General features: G+C 53.0%; 2 protein-coding genes across 12 annotated transcripts in view; one reads left to right on the forward strand and one right to left on the reverse strand.

The window, feature by feature from the left end:
• Window positions 1-2,215, forward strand: part of PSME3IP1 (proteasome activator subunit 3 interacting protein 1) — a 41,097-nt gene extending 38,882 nt beyond the window's left edge. For all 7 annotated transcript variants that reach the window (XM_019935782.1, XM_033844511.1, XM_019935778.1 and 4 more), the window contains one exon: window positions 1,434-2,215. In XM_019935782.1, the coding sequence (XP_019791341.1) occupies window positions 1,434-1,651 (218 nt within the window). In that variant the 3' untranslated portion in view covers window positions 1,652-2,215. The remainder of the gene's footprint in view (window positions 1-1,433) is intronic.
• Window positions 2,216-7,881: 5,666 nt separating this feature from the next.
• Window positions 7,882-21,247, reverse strand: part of CPNE2 (copine 2) — a 52,017-nt gene continuing 38,651 nt past the window's right edge. For 2 of the 5 annotated variants that reach the window (XM_073795559.1, XM_033845688.2), the window contains 4 exons: window positions 18,968-19,019; window positions 17,448-17,581; window positions 9,827-10,063; window positions 7,882-8,472 (listed from right to left, as the gene is read on the reverse strand). In XM_073795559.1, coding sequence (XP_073651660.1) covers window positions 8,365-8,472; window positions 9,827-10,063; window positions 17,448-17,581; window positions 18,968-19,019 — 531 coding nt within the window. In that variant the 3' untranslated portion in view covers window positions 7,882-8,364. The other 3 variants (XR_012327869.1, XR_012327870.1, XM_073795560.1) reach the window with 3 other exon arrangements.

Genomic DNA, 21,247 nt, shown 5'->3' on the forward strand with positions numbered 1-21,247 from the left:
ATTCAATACCATTACACACAGAGATGCTTTATTCTTCTTAATGGCTGAATACTAGTCCATTACACTGGTCCTCTATTAATGAACCTTTTGGTTTCTACTGTCAACAGTGCTGCATGAACATCATTTAAGTGTGAAGGACTTAGCCGAATTATCCTACGTTCCCTCAGCAACATATATAGATGCCTACTCCTCCTTATATTGTTTATTCTTCTATGTTTAAAAGTCACTTGTTTCTTTTTCTGTGAACTATTCGTGTCTTCTGTCTACTTTTCTGTTCAGTTGTTGGTTTGTTATTGGTTTTGGAAGAACTCTTTATATCGTAAAGAAATTAGCTTTTGTGATACTTATTGTAAATATTTGCCTGTTTTCTTGTAGCCTTGTTACCTCTTGTAGCCTCTGCAATCATTGTGAGCTCTCACTTTCCTACATCTCCATGTTTTCACATTACTTATCTATAGCAGCTTCCTTCCCTTATTAGTACTTCCTGTATAAGCAAATGAACTATGTATACTGGCTGTTGGAGATCTCTCTTTGCTTCTCAGTGATATTTTTTGCTTACTCCTGATTTCATATACTTGGAACCATGTATCCTTTTCACATTTACATGAAGTGTTAGGGGTTTGTTAAGGCAAAACCCTAGAAGGTAATATGCTTGTCAGCCTGATACAGTGTTTGAACTCCAACCCTTACTCTGCGGTGAGCTCTGGGATCATTTAAATACATTATCTTTTGATTCAAATTTAGTTTAATGTTTTCTACTCTAAGTGGCCTTTAACCTTAGCTGGGTTTTGGACCTCCCTCATCAGCAAAATGGGGGATATCTATATACCAGGTTGTTGCAGTGATTAAATGAGGCTGGAAACAGGGAAGAAAAAGGGGTGGAGGAGAGTTCTTAACTTTTCCTCTAACCTTCAAGTCCTGTGTTTTCTAGGTTGAGGCTTTCTGCATGGAGGTGCTGCTGTGACTCTGGGTTTCCTGGGGCAAAAAGAGCCCCAGCTACTTGGTGATATTCTGCATGGTCTTAAAATGTTCTCTGCTGTGGCTTCAGTTTTCTCAGTTGTAAACGAGGAACATTAATATGAGGATGGCAGGGCTTCCCTGATGGCACAGTGGTTGAGAGTCCGCCTGCCCATGCAGGGGACACGGGTTCGTGCCCCGGTCTGGGAAGATCCCACGTGCCCCGGAGCGGCTGGGCCCGTGAGCCATGGCCGCTAAGCCTGCGTGTCCGGAGCCTGTGTTCCACAACGGGAGAGGCCAGAGCAGTGAGAGGCCCGCGTACCGCAAAAAAAAAAAAAAAAAAATGAGGATGGCGATAGTGTTGACTACATAGGGTTGTTTTGAGGCTTCCAACATAAAGCCCTCTACACATGGAAAGCACACCATCACCTTTGGAAAAGGGTGATGAAGTAACAGTCCTGCCTCCTTTTTTGCAGAAGCCCCTTCCTGCGTGTCTCTTGGAAGCACATCTCTGAGTGGTCCCTCCATCCACTGCCCCTCCGCTGCCGTCTGTATCGGCATCCTCCCAGGTTTGGGTGCCTACTCTGGGAGCAGCGACTCTGAGTCCAGCTCAGACAGCGAAGGCACCATCAACGCCACTGGCAAGATCGTCTCCTCCATCTTCCGAACCAACACCTTCCTCGAGGCCCCCTAGTTCCTCTGTTCTTACCGCAGGGAGCTCCTCCCCAAGAATAGACTGGACAGTTTATTCTGCCTACAGGCATTACCTCCCACAGAAAAGTCCTTTGCCTGCTCCCTGTGCACACCGTGACGTTTTTAACCTCATCTAAAAATGTGCCAGAATCCACTTGCGGCCCGACTTGTGTTTGTTTTCTCTTTCTACTCCAGTATGGATGCCCAAAGCTGTCCCACAGCCTCTGTCCTCACTGTTGTAGTAGGGCAGAGGTCAGGGCCCAGCAGAAATTCCACTAAGAATGCCCTGGGAAGATAGGTACCAAGCGGCTTGCAAAGGGTTTGGGTTCTGTTGCTTTCTTGTTTTTTGTTTCTTTTTTTTTTCCTTTCCCAACGCCACAAAGAAGCAAGGACAGTTATTGAACAGGTATCATTTAAAACATTCTATTCTAGACGAAGGCGCCGTTTGACTATACTGTGTTGTGGAGTGTGCAGGGGGGAGAGAAGGTCCCAGGTGATGGAATGGCGCACTGCCCTGGAACTAACCTATTGATGTTGTGTGACTAAGTAAAGGTTCTAAACTACATCTGCAGGGGGTGTCACTTAACACTCATGGTTCATTGTGAAGTTTTCCCTTACCCTTGGCTATTCCATCTCCCTCCACCTAATCCCATTTAAGACTCTAAACCTTAGAGAAACAAACATAGGCCTTATTTTGTTGTAGCCAGAGATCAGAAGTGCTGGTAGGTGTGTGGATGAGGTGACTTATTTCTGGCAGCTCCTGGAATTCTAATATGGCAAGCCAGGGGGACCCACCTGCATATTCTGGCTCTAACCTGTTGAGGCCCCTCTCTGTTGGCTACATTTCTAGTTGTGGCCTCTAACTATGGAAGCTGCTTCTAGACTAAAGGTGCTACGCTTGTCCTTTCCTCTGCTTTGACCTGCTGCCCTTCCTGCTCTTCCCTTCCCATACAGAGCAGCCAAGACCCAGACATGCTGCTCCACCTCCATCCCCTAAAGGGAGGCAGGGAAGGGCAGGGGGAGACAAGGTGTGGAGGCCCTGAGGACAGAGGTAGGCCATGAGCTTTTAACAACAACAAAAAGCTGTAGGCTCCCCTGCTTCAGAAGAGTGAGCCTGTACGGTTCTTTCTTCCGCTGGGTTCCTACGTCAATTGTTTCTACTTCCTTGGGTGTGAGACGGAGAGACACACACAGAATGTGTTGACACTGTGATGCTGGCAGGCAGAGAAGCTACTCAGTTTTAACGTGGGCACAGAGGCCCCTGGATCTCCTCCAAACCCACTCCTTTTCCCTCCCAAAGCAGTGACACTCTGGTGCCCGCTGGCAGATGGTGACTTCCCTTCACCCATAACCAATGGCTTGTGAATTCTTTTTCCTTTTCAGAGCTACTCTGTGCTAATTGTTCCTGACTGTCAGTACAGGCACATCAGCTCCATCCTTACAAACAAGACGTTGAGGTAAAACTGTGTAGGCACCTTCTGCTCCTCTACTTCGTTGTTCTGCAATTGTGCTGTTGCTATTACAGCCCGTACCCAGAGCAACGTCAGATCATTTCAGGAGGCAGACCGAGGAACCAAAGTCACCATCTTTATGTGGTTTGACTTTTGGGTTTCTTTTGGCCGCACCATACAGCATGCGGGATCTTAGTTCCCTGACCCCAGGGATCGAACTCATGCCCCCTGCAGTGGGAGCGCAGAGTCTTAACAACTGGGCCGCCAGGGAAGTCGCTGGTTTGACTTTTAAGAGGCCATTACTATACCTCATTGCCTCTGTCGATGTTGGGAGAAGTTGACAAAGGGTTGCAGGGATTAAAAACCTATATTAATTTGAAAGCTAATAAACCTGTCAGAGAATAAGATCTTGCTTTTCTTATACGGGATCTTGTGCTCCCACCTCCGTCCCCATCTACTGTAACAGCTAGATTGTGTCAAGGAGGTTGAGACTCATCAGACTGAGATTTCTGCTCTTGGTATCTCAGAAAAAGTTGAGAATCACCAGTGATCATTTCATCTTTCACTGTACCTGTTAGCAGAGAGCCCTAGAGCTGAGGCACAGGTTCTGTAGAAACCATGAACAGCAAAGCAGGTCTCCCAGTGGAGGAAGTCTGGTCTCCCAGTAGAAGAAGTCACCTTGGAAAACATCTAGTGTAGACTGTGTGTTTCAAACCCAAAGAAGAATAGGAAAACCTGGGATGGAAGGAAACACTGCTCTAAATCACAAGATGCAGCTCTCCTGCCTTAATAGATAATTGGGATTTTATAACTAGGTAATAAGGGATAAAAACAAGGTTTGGGGTGGTTTCTTAAAACCTGCTTGCGTTGTCCTGAGTGGTAGTCTTCTTACAACTTTGAACCATGTGAGGGAGAAAGCTTGTCTCTGAGGAATCCTATTGCCAGCTCTATCTGGATTATCTAGCTTGTGTCATACCACGGCCTCTCTCTCAAGCACTTCCTGCTAGCATCTACCTTTGGCCCTGTCACCCACCTGGGTGGGGAGGAAGGGAGCATGAAATCCACAGCATCTGTTTTTCCATCTATAAAAAGCAGGGAGGGCAATGTGACTGGACCCACAGAGCTGGCTGGTGACCTGTTTATGTCTGCCTTCCCTGGGCCCAGACCCAGGAGGAGAGAAAGCTGGCTTCTCAAACACAGAGTTGGGAAGGCATTCTAGACTTTTTCAGGAGCATTCTAGACTGAAAGCCGCTAACTAGGAGTGGTTTAGGCTAGTCTCTTGGGTCCTCATTTCTTTCTATCTCGTGGGTTCTTCCCTTCTGGCTACCTCTCAGGAATCTCAACTCGGTTCCCCCTTCTGTGGCTACACCACAGTGGCTATGAGCTTGGAGCCAGACATTTACTAGCTGGATCACTTGGGCAAAGTCCTTAACCTCTCCAGGCCTCTGTTTCCTCCTCAGTAGATAGGAATCAGGACACCAACTTCCTAGTGAGGGTGAAAGAGGATCTATAAGAGCTATTTGATGTGGTATCTGATGCTCAGAAAATGGTAACCATCCTCATTAGTACTGTTACCCTCAGCCTCCCCCATTTCCGGGTAGATCGTCTAGAGCTTCTGTGGTGTTTATGGCAGGTTTATCCATCCTACTGGCATTTCTCAGTTGCAGGTAGAACACTGACATGATGACGGGTTGGATCTGGTCATCAGAGCTCCAACCACCAGCTTCTGCTGTGTGCTTCCCTCTTAGCTAAATGTTAATTGCTCAGGCACACCCAGTTCCTTGGCTCGGGTGTCCTAACCGTGGGTATGTAGCTCAGCTGTCGTCTTAAGCCCCTCCAGAAAAACAAAAAGGAGAGAGAGCTCAGCGGCAGTGCACCATCACTTGGACTTGGATCTTTCTTGATTTCTTGGCGTGCCCAGCCCACTTACACGTAACAGTATGGAATGCAAGTTCTGCTTGGTGGGAGGCTAGATCTTGGCAACACTTTCATAGTGTTGAAGACAAGAAGCCAGTTGCCCATTTATGCCTTAGTGATGCTGGCAAGGGCTGATATTTTGCTCCCTTACCTGCTGCAGCAATGGTTTAGGGAAAGAGGGAGCGTCATAGCACTAATAGGCAGAAGGTGGCCCAGCATCAGTTTCACAGAGCCGTGGGCAGCACAACCCAGAGACAACCTCCACTGTGAGCTTTAGCCATCAGCTGGGCATCTACCTCACTGTTTCAGACATGGTCATGCACATCATTATCCCTTATGTCGGTTTGTTTATCGGTGAGCATTTACTGAGGGCCCACTATGGACGAGCCAGGCACTGTTTGAGATGTTTGCAGACTGTAGTGTCTTTCATCCTGAAAAAAAGTCCTGTGAAACAGCCCTTCTCTACATTTTATAGAGGAAACCGAAATTCACAGTGATTCACTGACTTGCCCAAGGTCACACAGGTAAGTATCAGAACCAGAATTTTAATTTGAGCCTTTATTTCTAAGTCGGGTTTTCTGTGGTTTCAATGAAACTTTAAAACAAATGCCGGTGCCCACGCCTCAGTGGAGGTGATTCACGGGTAAAGGAGCCTTTTAGTCAGATTTCCAAGTTCACTTTTCATCCTACTGTCCATGTGCAAGAACCAAATAGCAGCACCAAGGCTTGGTTTGTTTTTATTGAAATAGTTGACATATAACGTTAGTTTCAGGTGTACAATGTAATTATTAAATAATTGTATATATTGTGAAATGATCCATCACCACACATAGTTACCAAAACATATTTTTCTTATGAAAATTTTTGAGATCTACTCAGCAACTTTCAAATATACAATCTGCTATTATTAACTATAGTCACCATGCTGCACATTACATCCCCAGGATTTAACTTATCTTGGTTTGTTTTTTAAGTGGTGGTTTGCCTGGTCAGGAGTTCAGGACATTCCTTTCCCTGGTGAACTCAAACCAGCTGGGAGTAGAAGGCTTGTTTGACTGATCCACCCAACCTCAGGCAGAGAAGGGGGAAGAAAGATGGCTGGGTCTGCTCCCTCATGCAGCTGTGAAGTGGGGGCTGCCGGCACCACACTGAGGTAGGTGGCCCATAGGAGTTGGAGCATTTATGATGGGCCCTGATGCAAGGCAGGGAGTCTACCTTAACCCGGCCCAGTAGATGTCAGTCTCCATAGCTTCACCAATCTGGTAAATTATTCCCATGGGGGGGTGTAAGGGAGAGGTCTGCATCAGGTGTCGCCCCAATACACCCATCCCCTGAGGGGCTAAGGAGGGGATGTGGGGCTGGGAGGAGAAGGCTGTTCCACTATAGAGGCCTCTGGTCGATCAGAACTTGACAGATTCCCCCAGGCTGAGTTGGATACAAACTTCCCTGGATCTGACATCCAGCTAGACACTTCAGCTACGAAACGGGAGGGTAAAGGAAGCAGTCACGTGTTATTTCAACCATCACGCAGTCTTGCAGCTATCCTGAGCAAGGGCTGGGTGTGAACCAGAGGAGGCAGATGCGCTGGTCCTGGGTTTCTACCCACAGTGCCGAGCTGGCCTCTGGGCTTCTGTGCTGTGATTTCCCAAAGGTCCCTGAGGAAATCACGGCTCCCTGCAGTCCTGCAGCCCTCTCAGAAGTGAAGGTGTCCCTCGAGGATATTTCAGCTGGCTTTTGGTGGCCACGGAATCAGAAGAGGATTGGAAGCCTAGGATACAGATGTCCCTCGCTTGCTCCCACCAGATAAACACCGACTCCTGAGCTTACCAGGCACCTGGAGCTAGGAACTTCCCTGGCGCACCAGCCAGGTCTAGCAGACCACTGGTAAGAATTGCTGACCTGGGAGAGTAGGTCGAGATGTCTGACTGCCCAGTTTCATTGGAGGGGAAGGACAAAGTCAGCAGCAGGTTGAGCAGAAGACTCCCCCATAGTCACGGGAAGACATTCAGTGCAGTGGAACAAGTGTGGGCTCTGTGGAGTTGGCCAGACATGGAGCTGAGTTCTGGCTCTGCCTCTAATAGATTCAGTTAGCCTCTCTGCTTGTTTCCTCATCTCTGAAATGGTCACAGGCAGGGGCTGGTGGAAAGGTTCAAGATTATGCCTGTAATGTGCTTATTAATATGAATGTGAGTTGTTGGTTGCACATGAGCCTGTGGCAAAGGGGCTGACTGGAGCTCTAAGGAGGAAGTAGACAAAAGAGAAAGATGTGTTCTTTGGAGGAGAGAAGGGAACAGGCCAGACGGCTGGGGTTTCAGAGATGCGTCACCTAGCTGGTTTCGTGAGGTTGGGCCCAAGCCCAGGGTGGGGTGTGTGATAGAAACCAACGGCTGCTGCAGCAGGGACAGAAGCAGCCCTGTTTAGCATCCTAAAGCCAAAGAGGCTTTCACATGCTGCAGACCACAGGGTGTACTCCAGTGCCTGAGAGACCTGCAGGAGGAGCACATGGGTGGCAGCGACTGCCACTGCTGTGGTGGAGTGGGGTACATAAGACAGCGTGGACCACGAGGAAGAAGGGTGGGGCACCGTGTGCTGTTGGCTGGGCCAGCATGGGCTCTGCTGGGGCCTAGAAGGCTGGGGAGGGACCGTGCATTTCATTGCCCCACAGATATTTATTGAGCAAGTATGATGTGCCAAATTCTGTGCCAGTTTAACAGCTGCATTACTGTTTGTGTGGAATGCATGTCCCCAAGTAGAGGTGATTATACCAATTTCACAGGCTTGCTGGGGGGAAGGGGTTTTCATGTTTCCTTTCCCAGATCAGTGAGCCCATCAGGTCCCAGCTGAGGAAGGAGCTGACACAGGGACATCTGAAACTCCTTTATTACCCTGAGTATAACAAGTAGAACACGATCACAGTATTAAAAAACAGAGTAGGAATTAGGTGCAGGCTACCACACAGCATGCACCAGGGGGACACATTCCTTTGAGTCTGCAGCTAGTTACTTGGAAAAAGCCAGTTATGATTGTAAAAATTTTATTCTCTTTAATAACAATTCCACTAAAATTATACAAAGTACATTCAATACTTAAGAGTGGCAAGGGTGGGGAGAGGAGGAGAGGAAGCCGGTTTGGCCTGGAAGTATCATCAATCGACTCCAATAAAGGAAGCCCAGCTGGGCTGCAGGAAGTTGGGGGTGTGGAGGTCCAGTTGTAGAAAATAAAAATGTGGATCAGTTTAAAAGAAAAAAAAAAAAAGGCCACCCACAAGGAAGCAGGGTGAGCGTGCATGTTCCTGGGGAGGGTGGGAGGCCCAGCCGGCATGCTGCTGCTGGGTGGGGGCTGGCACTCAGGCAGGCTCCGAGTTGGTGGGGGGCAGGTTTTTATGCTTGAAATACTGAACAACTTGTTGGGGCAGCTCTGCCAGCACAGCTTTCGCCAAGGTCTCTTTTGCCGCCTGCAGGGTAGGGTGGAGAGAGGAGAGAGAAAGGATCACTGGATGAAGTGGTGAGGGGCACCATGCCCAGGGAGCTGGTATAGAAGGTGTCCCTGGAGGACAAAACCAGAGCAGAGGACCAGAGCTGTCTAAAACTAGCGTTCCTCAGCCCAGCCCAGGCCTGAAATCCCACCCTTAGCAGTGCTCTCCTTCACATTAAGTGCAGCTCTTACCTGAGCACTCGAGGTGCCTAGGAGTAACGTTTCTGGATGAATGTGTCTATGGGAGGCTTTTGGGGGAAAGAGATGGTGGAGGTGAGCTGCACGGCCTACTCATCCGGCAAACATTTCCTGAGCACCTTCTTGGCTGGTATTAAGGGGTTGTGACTGTCTGATTCACTGCTCGGCACCCAGTCACAGGCTGGGCACACCAGGAGCTCGTTCAGTGTCCATGCAGTGCCTGGGTGGCCAACACCCAGCATTTGTCCTCAGGAAGCTCACGTTCGAGAGGAAGGAACTGAACTAGCTCAGGCAAACCCAGAGGGTACTGGGCAGAGATGTGAGCACCAGTGGTTACAAATCGGAGTGGCCAGTTCTTGCTGGGACTGGCTCCCAGGACCTGAGCCACAGCACCCTGAGGCTTACAGCTGAGGCAGCCGAGGCCAGGAGGAAAGGTCACGGACTTGCCCGAGGCTATACAGTGTGCCTCTGGTCAAATGAAAGCTAGGCGCCAGGCTGGCATCTGACAGACTGATCCCTCTGGGGCTGCCTGCGGGCCCAGCTGCAAGGACAGCAACCAGGGAGCTAATGCCAGCCTCCTTGTAAGCAGACCTGGGTCACCTGCAGATAGGACCAGAGCCACCTCCAGGAGCAAGGGAGGCCACCAGTTCCTCCTAGAGCGGCCCTCAGGGAGAGGAGGCCATCCTAAGATGGGCCCTGTTTTCCACCTGAAGAGAGGCGGCTGGCGAGGTTTGATTTCCTGGAAAGCCCCTCACGCCTCTGGGCCTTACTCTCATCTCTTTCTACTGGAGTGCTTTCCCCCGCATGGATGACGCCGACTTCTGATTCAGGTTTAGAGGGCAGGTCCTCCGGGAACCCCTGTCCTGGAGCCCCAGTCTGGACTGGGCACTACTCCCTTGAGTTCTGTCAGCTTGCAGAAGCAAGTGCTCATGCAACTGTCATATGGCCTCACCTGGGGGCAGGGCCTTGCATGGTGCCAGGCGGGTAGTAGGCTCTCAGGAGGTACGTAGTCAACAGAGCTGAGGGTAGAGGAGCCTAGGGTTGGGCAGACAATCCCAGTGCCTTCATTCTGGATTATTAACTATGGTTGCTGGGGTCCTGTAACCGCCTCCTCCCCAGCCCGGGCCCACACTCACGTTGCGGAATTCTCGAAAGGGCACGAACTGCACGATATCGCGAGCTGCCTCCTCCCCTGTGTGGGAGCGCAGCGTGCGGTTGTCCCCGTCCAGGAACTCCATGGCAGCGAAGTCGGCGTTACCCACGCCCACGATGATGATGGACATGGGCAGCTTGGAGGCCTGCACCACGGCGTGCCGCGTCTCCTCCATGTCGCTGATGACACCGTCCGTGATGATAAGGAGGATGAAGTATTGCTGTGGAGGGGGTCAACAGGCGCTCAGCACAGCCCTCGGCCCCTGGCCACCCTTCCCCTCCGTCCTTTCCCAATCGCCCCAAACCCTCTGACCCCTGGGAGGAAGGTGGCTCATCTCCCCGAGCTGTTGCTGAACCCTAGCCACCTCCCTAGGCAGCCACCTCTCAGTGCTTGGGCCCTGTAGGCCTCTCCTCCGTCACAGCTGGAAGCACAAACTGCTCTCTTCCTCCTGCCCTGTGTAATGCCAGACTCCCCAGCTTGGGGGTTTGAGAGCCCCAGACTCCAGGCCTGGCTCTGACAGTGGCTACACCGTGGGACTCTGGGCAACTGACTCAACTCGCCGTGCCTCAGTTCCTTCGTCTGCAAAGTGGGAATTCCTGCACCTCTCAGAGAGACCACGCTGGCTCGGTAATCGACAGCTGCATCTGTGGCAGAGTGAGGCCCACGGCTGGTGAGGAATATGCATTCTGGCTTGTGGACTCTGGGAGCAGCCTCCCCTTCTCTGCTCCACCTTCACGTGAACACCTGTGATGCTGCTCGTTCCCCATTACCACAGCCGGCCTCAGAGACCCCTTGCAGGAGCTAAGCAGATCATCTAGGTCAGTGCTTCTGGGATTGTGGGACTCTGCTGGCAACAAGCAGACCTGGAGGCACACCCCAGACACAGCATCAGTCACAGTGGAAAGGGTATTGGTTTTTTTTTTTTTTAAAGAAGATGTTGGGGCTAGGAGTTTATTTACTTATTTATTTTTGCTGTGTTGGGTCTTCGTTTCTGTGCGAGAGCTTTCTCTAGTTGCAGCGAGCGGGGGCCACTCTTCATCGCGGTGCGCGGGCCTCTCACTGTCGCGGCCTCTCTTGTTGCAGAGCACAGGCTCCAGATGCGCAAGTTCAGTAATTGTGGCTCACGGGCCCAGCTGCTCCATGGCATGTGGGGTCTTCCCGGACCAGGGCTCGAACCCGTGTCCCCTGCATTAGCAGGCAGATTCTCAAACACTACGCCACCAGGGAAGCCCAGGGTATTGGTTTTGCAGTGGTCTTTGAATTCTACAAACTGCACCCAGGAGGCAGTCTCAGTTTGGTGCTTATGTGTCCCTCTTGCTAACCTTCCTTATTAAAAAAAGAGAGAAAAGGCAGGAAGCTCAGAGCTCCAGGGACAGCAGTCTCTAGGTAGACTTTGACACCACTCTGCAGCCTGGTGTATTCATTTTTACGGTTACTCTCTATGGCAAGTGGTAAGTAACTTTTCCCTTAGAGTGGGTTATAGTTTCTTTATAAAATTATTTACATGAAAAAAATATGAATAATTAGTGTAGGTGACAGGTGGCCATAGCATAGACTGGAGGTGGGGAGTGAGTGAATGAAGTTCAGGAAATCTCACTGGATGATCTCACTGGAAGCCCCAGCATTCCTAGCTGCCTAAGACCTCATTTTCAACTCGGCTCTGTGCTTAGCATCCTCTGGCCCCTTTTGGGGAACTCAGTTTTCCCCATACATAAGATGAACAGAAAAGCCCTTGTGGCCCTAATGTTCTCTGTTTGGGGCTTCTGCCTTCTCTTCTGACCCTTCTGATTCTCAGGAGAGGAAACGGGGACCCAGACTAGTCAAGGTCATGGAGCTAAAAAGGGCAGAACCAAGCTAGCCCCCAAGTCATCATTTGGCCACCTTCTCACCCAGCAAAGCCATTTGCGCCCTGGGAAACATACAGAGACCACATGTTCAGCCATCGAGGATGCCTAGCTCTCCTGCCTATCCCCCAAGCACAACCTGAAAGGAATGAACCATGTGGAGGTACGAATGCCACCATCCTAACCCCCAACCCTCGACAGCAGTAGTCCAACTCCTCCTGAACAGTACCTTTAAGAGGCCGAAAGCTTGGCTGGGGATGGATATCTGTTGCTATGGAGATGGCAGCCCGAATTCCTGTAGTGGAGGGCTGCTGCTGCCAGTCCCCATGCCTGGGGTTGAGGGGCACCTCATAAGCTCATCCAGACCCTTGTCCCCTCATAGCCCACCATCATTCTAGCCAGCACCCCTTCCCTAAGTGGCCCTCTAACCCCACTTCCATCCCACCAAAAATAGTCCATGGCTGTATTTCTGGGGCACCTAGGCTGGCAGGAGGGAAGAAGGCATTGAGAGGCCTAGCAATGAGGACAGAAAAGAATACTTGGCCTTGGGTGACAGGCCTCACCACTCGGGGTGGGACTGGTCTCCAAGCCCCCTCCAGCTCCGATGGCTGTCTCCCACCCTCCTCCCCACATGGCCCTCTTGGCTCTCCCTTTCCACCAGCCACGTGTCTACATTAGGAGACTTGGAGCACGCAGGCCGAGGCCTCCCTCACAGCCTTGGAGCCTTCTTCCCCACGGCCTGGGTTCCTGCAGAACAGTAGGCACCAACTGAAAAGGTGAGTCACGGTGGTGGTGACTACACATGCTCCGTGTCATCCTCACGCTGGGATTCTCCTTTTGGAGGTTGGGGAGACAGGCTTAGGCTGAGAGAGGTTCAGTGACTTGCTCAAGGACTCACAGCCAGGAATGGCACAGCTCAGATTCAAGCCCAAGCCTTAACTCCAAAGTTAGGGCTCTTTCCACAATGGCAGCAGTGGCCAGTAGCTGTCTCTCCAATAGTGGGGCCTGGCAGGGAGAAGCGAAGTGCCACTGACAAGTCCTAGGCTTCATGCCCATCCCAGGCAAAAATGAGGTTGTCCAGTAGCCTCTAAGGTCTACTGCAACCCTAGGGGTCCATGATCCCATCCCCAAGACAGAGGGGCGGTGGGGGGGGGCTGTGGAAGGGGAGAAAAGGGTGGAATCAGGCAGGAGGAGGTGGGAAGAGCCTCTGCTGTCCCCATGCATAGTCCTGGTCTACCCTACCCCAAGCTTTCCCACCTCCATGCCTTTCCTGGTTTACTTTCTTCTGCCTGGCGTACCCTCCCCAGCCACAGCTCCAAGACCTCTCTGAGCGTCTACTCCTCCATCCCGAGTGGATGTGAGGGCTCCCCCAAGCCCTGAGCTCTGCTTTCGCTGCCAGCGATTACCCCTTGGGGCAGGCTTCTCTGGATACTCCTCTCCCCCCATGCCCTTAGAGCTCCTCAGGGCAGCCCCTCCCCTCACACCTCTGCATCTCAGGGGCCTGGCACCCTGTGCGGGCTCCATAAACACAGCCAACTGCTGCCAGGTCGAACCCAAACCCCAAATTTCCAACACATTTCAAGGACAGAGTATCTCTAGCATTTACCCAAGAGGTTCTTCAGGCTTCTAGGGCTGTAAATAGCCACTTCCCCTAATGCATTTAACATGTGATTTGATTTATAAGAAACTGACTTGACCACAACAGTTCCAGGCAGAGTCCGGGGAAGCTGCACTCATCTCTAGCTTATTTCTGAGAAGTTGGCTGCTGAGGGCCTTGGGGAGTGGAGGGAAATTTCCAGGGTGCTGGCTGCTTCCCAGTTCCCCCTCCACTATGGCACCAGGTGCCTAGGTAGCCAACTATCAATGGGCCATGGATGGGAAGGCCCAAGTCACATGGGTCAGAGCAGAGGGAAGGATGAGGCCCCACAGTAGGAGTCCCCTGGTACCACCCAACCTCTTAATACCTTTCAGTGACTCCCCACTGCCCTTAAGAGAAAATCCAGATTCCTTACTGGCTTCAAAGGCATTTGTGGGAGCTGGCCTACCTTCTCAACCTCATCCACCCCCACCCACCCCTCTTACATCACACTCCTTCCCTTAGTTACACCACACACCATGCCTCCAAGCCTTTGCCTATGCTGTTCCCTCTGCCCGGGACACTCCACACATGCACACGCACACACATACACACCCTTTATGAGACTAACTCTTAAGCATCCTCCAAGTCTCAGCTTGGACATCACTTTTCCAGGAAGCCTGCCCTGAGCCCTCTGTCGGGTTAGATGCCACCTTCATAATCCTATAATTCTGTCATCACAGTTTTAATTGGCTGGCATCACAGCTGCTGTTCCTGGCCTGGCTCCCCACAAGACCACAGGTCCTGGAAGGGCAGAGGCTCTGGCTTGCGCATCATGGTCTCCCCAGTGCCGCAGAGAAACATACGCGGTAGAGATGAGCTGCGTGAATGAATGGGAGAACACAGGCCTGCCTTTCCACCATCTGCTCTTGATTTCCTGTGCGTGGGTGTGCATGCATGCTCGTGTGTGGGGGACAGGGAGGATGAAGCCACACAAGCAGCTGTATGAAAGCATCAGGTAATGCACAAATTATTTCCTTTTGTCTTAGGCCTACATGGGCTCAGCATCACCAAATGCCGGCCCAAGAGGTGTCCTAAGAAGATTCATCCGCTCACGTTTATTAGGTGCTATTGTGTGCCAGGCGCTGTGCTGAGCAATTTGGATGCCGAGCTGGTTGAATCCTTGCAGTGCTTCTATTAGGCAGGTACTGTTCCATCATCCTCATTGTACAGGTGAGAAAACTGAAGTTCAGAGAGCTTAATAAGCGACCTGCTCTGGGTCACACAGTCAGGAAGTGCGGGAGCTGGGGTCTGAACCAGGTCGATGGGCCTCCAAACCTTGAGGCATCCCCACCTTCAGTGCACGGTGAGATGGACGGAGTAAAGGCAGGAGGTAGAGAATTATCTGTATCTTCTTGGACATCAGAGTAGGAGAGGCTAGTAGAGACCCCTGGCTCGCCTCCTGCAGCCCAGAGATGCTGGCCGAAAGTCACACAGCTGGGGTGGGTAACAGCGCTTCCCCAGTGTGAGGGAGCCAGGGAAGGCTGCCTCCTCAGGTTGGGAGGACCTGGTCATGACGAAAGCGGCTGGGGTACTGTGAGGATTAGGACTTGTTCACAGAAAGGGCCCAGTTCTTCCCTCTAGAGGGCCCTCAGCAGCTGTTCCCCAGAATGCAAAGACACCTTCCTGGTGGTCCCCAGGGCCCAAGGCCCTCCCCTAGGATCCAGCAGACACAGGCCCCTTCTCCCCAGGACCTCATCTCCTGCCCAGTCCTGCCCCTGCCTGGCAGGTGAAAGAGCCTGAGAGGAACACTGGCCTTCATTCCTGCTCCGCCCCTTTTTTTTCCCTTAAACAAGAATGCAGGCCTTTCTTCCATCCCTCTGAAAGCTGGTTCAGGCAGATAAGTCTGGGCGGGACAATGGCCTGGCTGGCTTAGGCATCCAAAGGGTGTGCAAGCTGAGGGGCTACCCCTCACTCTGCCCCCTCCATCCAGCTCTAGCCCAGCACCCCAGGAATTTAAAAACACCACTCCCAGGTCCTCCCCACTTGTCCCAGTTCATAAAGGAAATAGGCTCAGGGCAGGAAGGGACTTGTCTCAGGCCCTCAGCTGCCATCACCAAGACCAGGACTAGAGCAAGTCACACTCCCTGAAGCAGAAACGACCAGGACCATCTTCAGTCTGACATCGTGCACTGACCTCCATCACTAGCATCTGCCATCCCCTCTGCCTGGGGGGCTCTTCCCAGAATGCTCTGCCACCTGTCCTTCCTCATCCTCAGGTCTCTTTGGGTGCCAGCTGTTGTGTTATCACATTTAATCCTAACAAACACCACCTCCTTAAGGTAGGTCCTATTAGTATTCCTATGGTACAAACAAGGCTCAGAGAGGGTAAGTTTACCCAGGTCACCCAGTGAGGGATGGGCAGGGGCTGGATTCAAACCCTGGCAGGCTGACCCCAGGACCCCCTTTCCCACAGACCCTCTGCTGCCTCCCAGACAGACCACACATACTGCTGTCCTGCCCTCCCCAGGCTGGCCCTGGTGTCCTCCTCTCTTTCTCATAACCTCCCCTTCTTTTATCTTTGCCTCCATCTTCGGGAAGGCAACCTCTACCTCAGTGACTGAGCAGGTGCCTCCCTCCTCTGGGCAGTCCCAATGGGACCAGGTTCCTTTCCTTCTGAGAGAGGCCCTGGCTGAGTCACCTCTTCCCAGCTCCTCGCACAGTGCACAGCACACAAAAGGGGCCAACTTAAATCCATCCGTTCCCAGAACACGAGCGTCTGCCACAGCATGGGCCACCAAGTAGATGACGGACAACACTGTGGGGCTGAGAGGCCAACCAGGGAGACACCCAGTAGACAGAAACGTGGAGTATGTGAAGGAAATGTTGCCACCGTCATCAGAGTCCAGACGGGAATAAACAGAGAAGGCAGGAGATAGGTTTCAGGTGGGTGGGCAAGGAAGGCTGCAGGGAGGTGGCGTTTGAGGGACACTGAGGGATGGGACAGAGCAAGCCAGGGAGAGAGGAGAAGAACCTCCAAGCAGAAGAGACGGCAGAACAAAGGATCTGCTGGGAGACAAGCTTGGTGTCTTTGAGGAATAGGAACAAGGTCAGTGGTGGAATGGTCACAAGTAAAGGAAGGGGTGTGGGGTTGCGGGAAGGAGAGGCCAGGAGGGGGTAGGATCTGATGTGCACAGTTAAAGGACCCTCTAGCAGGAGCATGGATAGGAGGGGCAAGAGGGGTGAGGGGACAGCCGTGGTGTCCAATGAGAGATGACAATGGCCGTGGTAATGGGGAAGCGAGCGAGTTGAGGATAGTATTTTGGAGGCAGAGTGAAAAGGACAGTCAGGAAAGGACTTCAGCACTTGTGCAGCAACCCTTTCCTTCCAGGGGAGGAGGAAGCCCACACAGGGGCAGAGGCTGTGGCGGTGGCTCGGGGGCCTGGTCAGGTGGGAGTTGGACCCACGTCCCAGCCCGGGCTCCACCACCCTAGGGCCGGGTGCTGGGTTCCCAGACTTGGCTCAGCTCCTCGGGGCCGTAGCCCTGGGGCAGGGGCTGGTGGATGGCAGGCGAGGTGGGCAAGGTGACCCTTGGTGACTCCAGCACTGGGCCTGGAGCTAGGTGCAGGGAGAGGACCTGGGATGCAGCTGCCCAGGATGGCCGTTTGCCATATATTCCAGATGCCACACAGCAGCCCTGGCAGCCTCAGGCTTGAGCCTCGTCACTGAGCGCCGGACCCGGGCCAGACGGTTCCAAACCCTTCAGCGTGAGGTGGCGGCTGCTCTAATGGGAACTGGGTGGCCCAGAGGGTCAGCCTGAGGGCTGCAGGGACTACAGTCTCCGGGTTTCCCTCTGCCTGGAGGCACTTCCCATTAATCACAGCCCCTATTTCCTACTAAGCACCGAACGGATGGAATTGCTGTCTGTCCTGGAGTCTGTGCTCCAGGAATCCAGAACCAGTCAAGTTGAGCTGCTTTCAACCCCCTTCCCATCCCTGCTAGTAAACTAAGGTGGAGAGGCCGGGGCTCACCTAGGATTTTAGAACAAGGGGAGGCAGAACATCCAGCTCGCCAGCCAGCCCCACGGGTGGGTAGGGTAGGAAGGACAGACCTCCATCTGGCAGGGAAGGTCCAGCCTGTGCCAGCCCTATTCTGCACGTCCACGCCAGTGATCACCTACTCACCATGGCTGTCTGCTGCTGCGTGGCTTGGGCCGCAAACCGGGCCACGTGGTTGACGATAGGAGAGAAATTGGTGGGACCGTAGAAGCGGATGTGGGGCAGGCAAGCCGAATATGCCTGGGCGATGCCGTCCACGCCTGCCTCGGGGAGAAGACTCTGGATCAGCCAGGTCCTCCCTGACCCTGCACCCACTCTCATCCCAATTGCTGCCCACCCCAAATGCCCCCTGCCGTGGCCAGTCTGGGCCCTGTGGTACTGGAAGCTCCGGAGGGCAGGGCCAGAGTGGTGTAAAGAGCCCTGAACGTGGAGTCTGACCTTAGTTCCAATTCCTGCCTTTACCACTTCTTAGCTGTGGGATCTGGGGAAGTTATTTAAGCCTGTTTCCTTGTCTGTCAAGGAGACTAGTAATCTACACCCTCGGGAAGCTGGCAGGAGGGTGTCCAGCAGGCTCCTCCCAGCGAAGGCACGGGCAGAACCTGCGGTAATACTTTGGGGTCACAGGGAGCCACCTGGAGGTCCATTCTGGACACGCTATGGCTTCTCAGGGTTGCTGGGGGAACTGAGATGCTTGCACAGCTCTGCAGACAGTAGGTGCTCTGTAAATAGCCACCGTTACAAGGCTAAGAATACCCCCCTGCTCTGCTGTCCTGTCCAGAAGGCCTCTGGCCAGAGATGAGGTTGACCAATCTGAACTTGGATAAAATATCTCGGCAGACCTACTCCAAACCAGACAGGCCCCAGCAGGAGGACAGGGCCACGCTTTCAGCCAACAGAGGCCCATGGCTTCTCAGTTACAACATCATCCCCATCATGGTGACTTGATGCATTTCCCTTCCAAGTACAAACCTGACCCAGCTTCAGGGATTCCCAGGGAAGGTAGATGCTACGCCCAAGGCAAGTCCTAGGCTGAAAGCTCTCATGGTGTCAGGAACCACCCTCTTCCATACCCACCTGGGAGCCCCTTCTCTTTCACTGTTTCTTAACTGACTCTGGGAGGCTCAGAAGTCCTCTTAGGCCTGGGGCAGGGAGAGCACAGACACCACGTACGCTGCCTGCCCCTCCCTCTTGCCCAGCACCCCTGCCCAGGCCATGCTCAATCCTTAGGTGCCAAGGCTCCCAGTGAGGGCAGAAGGGAGGTGAGAGGCAGGTGTGTAATTTGCTGCTCTCACCTCCTCCTGGTCTACACAGGGCTTTATGCCAGCACTTCCCTTAATTCTCACCTGACCACCCAGTGAGGTGAGCTACCCTGGTATCACACCTCCTTGAGGGAGGTGAGGAGGCAGAGGCCCAGTGGGGTGCAGTGATCTCTCCGAGGTCACACAGCCAGAAAAGGGCAGCAGCTGGCCTTGAATCCAGGGCCACCTGACTCCAAATTCCAGCTTCTCCCCATCTGCCACACTGAGCAAGTGCAAGGGAAGGGGAGAGAAAAGAACAGAAACCACTACTCCTCCCCCGCATCTGCCCAGGGAGATGGCCAGGCCTGGCGTAAACCCAGGGCAGATGCAGGTGGGCTTGACACTCACCTGAGCAGAAGGGGTTGGTGGGGTTAAAGTTGATGGCAAACTCATGGGAGACCTGAAATGCAGAGAAAATGATGAGCTGAAAGCCTCCTGGCCCAAACCTGGGCCCAGGCCCACCTGCTGCCAGGCAAGGCTCCCTCTGAGGGAACCTGGCTCTTTGCCACCCTGACCCCAGGTCAAGGCTACTGATACCCCTGCATCTGCTTTCACCTCCACTGCTGGGTCTGACCCACAGACAGGCCTAACCACCCTCAGTAACAGAAGAAACAGAAACTTCCACACCACCCCAATCTCTTCCGGGGGGTCAGGGCTGTCTATGCCTCCTCGCCCCCACTATAAGAGTCCCTAGGGACTTCCCTGGTGGTGCGGTGGTTGAGAATCCGCCTGCCAATGCAGGGGACTCGGGTTCAAGCCCTGGTCCGGGAAGATCCCACATTCCGCGGAGCAACTAAGCCCCTGAGCCACAACTACTGAGCCTGCGCTCTAGAGCCCGAAAGCCACAACTATTGAGCCCACGTGCCACAACTACTGAAGCCCGCGCGCCTAGAGCTCAACAAGAGAAGCCACTGCAACGAGAAGCATGCGCACTGCAACAAAGAGTAGTCCCCACTCACCGCAACTAGAGAAAGCCCACAGGCAGCAACGAAGACCCAAAGCAGCCGGGGGGAAAAGAAAGAGTCCTTGAGTAGGGTGGAGATGCATCTGAGGGTGGCGGGTTCAAGGAGCAGTTGGAGTGCTCCCTCATCACCTGCTTTTACTGTGGTGGGGCTATAACTAGAGTTCCACTTCTTCAGGCTTTGAGTGCTTTCCCCCACCCTACTAATAAGCACGAGTGCTTGGAAGGGGGCCCACCTTATGCCAGTGAGCCAAACTGGGGCTTAGCTGACAACCCACTTACAGCTGGACTGGGGGATCAGGAAGCATAATGGGGCCAGAAGGGCAGGGAATAGAGAGCCCTGTCCCAGTTCCTACAGACCCAGCCCCTAGCCCAGGGGCATCATCAGAGGCTGACCCTGCACACTCCCGGATGCCGCTGGCCTACAGAGGGACTGATAACTAGACCCCATTCAGGACTGTGGGTCAGACTTCAGTGGCTGCAGAACCCAGGGCCTCAGGAGAGGCCAGAGCTCAGATGGTAGGACCATCCTCCCTCCCTCCCCTGCTGCCTCCGTCAAAACCCCCACTCGGCCCCTTCCCTGTGAACTGTGTGCCACAGTCTACGTTCAGGGCTTTGCTAGCATCCCCTCACTCCTTCCTTGCAACAATCCAACAGACAAAGGCCTGGTATTACTCCCTTTTTCTGATGTAAAACCAAGACAGAATGGACCAGAATGTTCCCCCATTTACTGAAGGGGAGAGTTGGGACTAGAACTGAAATCAGGCTGCCTCCTGAGCTCACAATCCATAAACCCACTAACCCGAGAAGGTGTTCCTCCCCTGAGGAGTTTAAATGGGAGGGTCAAGAGATGTCCAGGGGGGAGGGACCCCCACCCTCGGAGGCTGGAGGAGCGCTCCAGTCCAGGCGCAAATCCCAGGCAGACGCTTTAGCTCCGAGACACTGCAGAGGGGTGCTGGGAGGCCCTACCGAGCCCGACATCCGTATTTTACAAGTAAACTGACTGAGGTGCAGAGAGGGGAAGTCAGGTGCTGAGGCCACACAGAAGAACAGACCTGAGGCCCAGGTCCCTCAAACCTGGTAAAGGGGTTGGGCCGCTGACCTTGGGGAGCCCTTCTGGGCCAAGACGGGAAGGACTCAGCAGAGGAATTCACCCCATCACTGCCCTGTGCCTGGCAGCCTGAGGAGAAGACTCCTACCTGTTCAGGGGAATGGGCTTTTCTGTTCTTTGCTCCCTCAGCCCTAAGTGCTTGACATGGAGCCATTCCCCTGATGCCCCTCTTGGGCCCTGTTCCTACCCAGGGGCCCTCTTCACCCTGTCCCCAGCCCAGGCTCCAGGTGTGGGGGCTGGAGGTCCTTGTTGCCATGGAAACTTCATGAGCCTCTATAGTGACTAAGAGGGGGGCTTGTACAGAGGGGGCTGAGAGAGGAAAATGGTTGCCAGGGAAACAGGCCTCCCTTGGGCCAACAACTTCCTGCAAAATCAGATTTTAGGAGATTTTACAGACCAAGGGGGAAAAGCCCCCTCCTGATAGGGATGGATTAATATTCTGTTTTCTCAGCCACCCAAATTCTAACTTCTCCATTTTTTTCCCTCTATTAAGGGGAGAGTGAGGCCTGGTGGTCAAGTGGGTGGGGCTGTGGGAGGTTACCCATCTACCCTGGAG

Source organism: Tursiops truncatus, chromosome 19, assembly GCF_011762595.2.
Source record: "Tursiops truncatus isolate mTurTru1 chromosome 19, mTurTru1.mat.Y, whole genome shotgun sequence".
In the NCBI taxonomy this organism is placed as follows: domain Eukaryota; kingdom Metazoa; phylum Chordata; class Mammalia; order Artiodactyla; family Delphinidae; genus Tursiops; species Tursiops truncatus.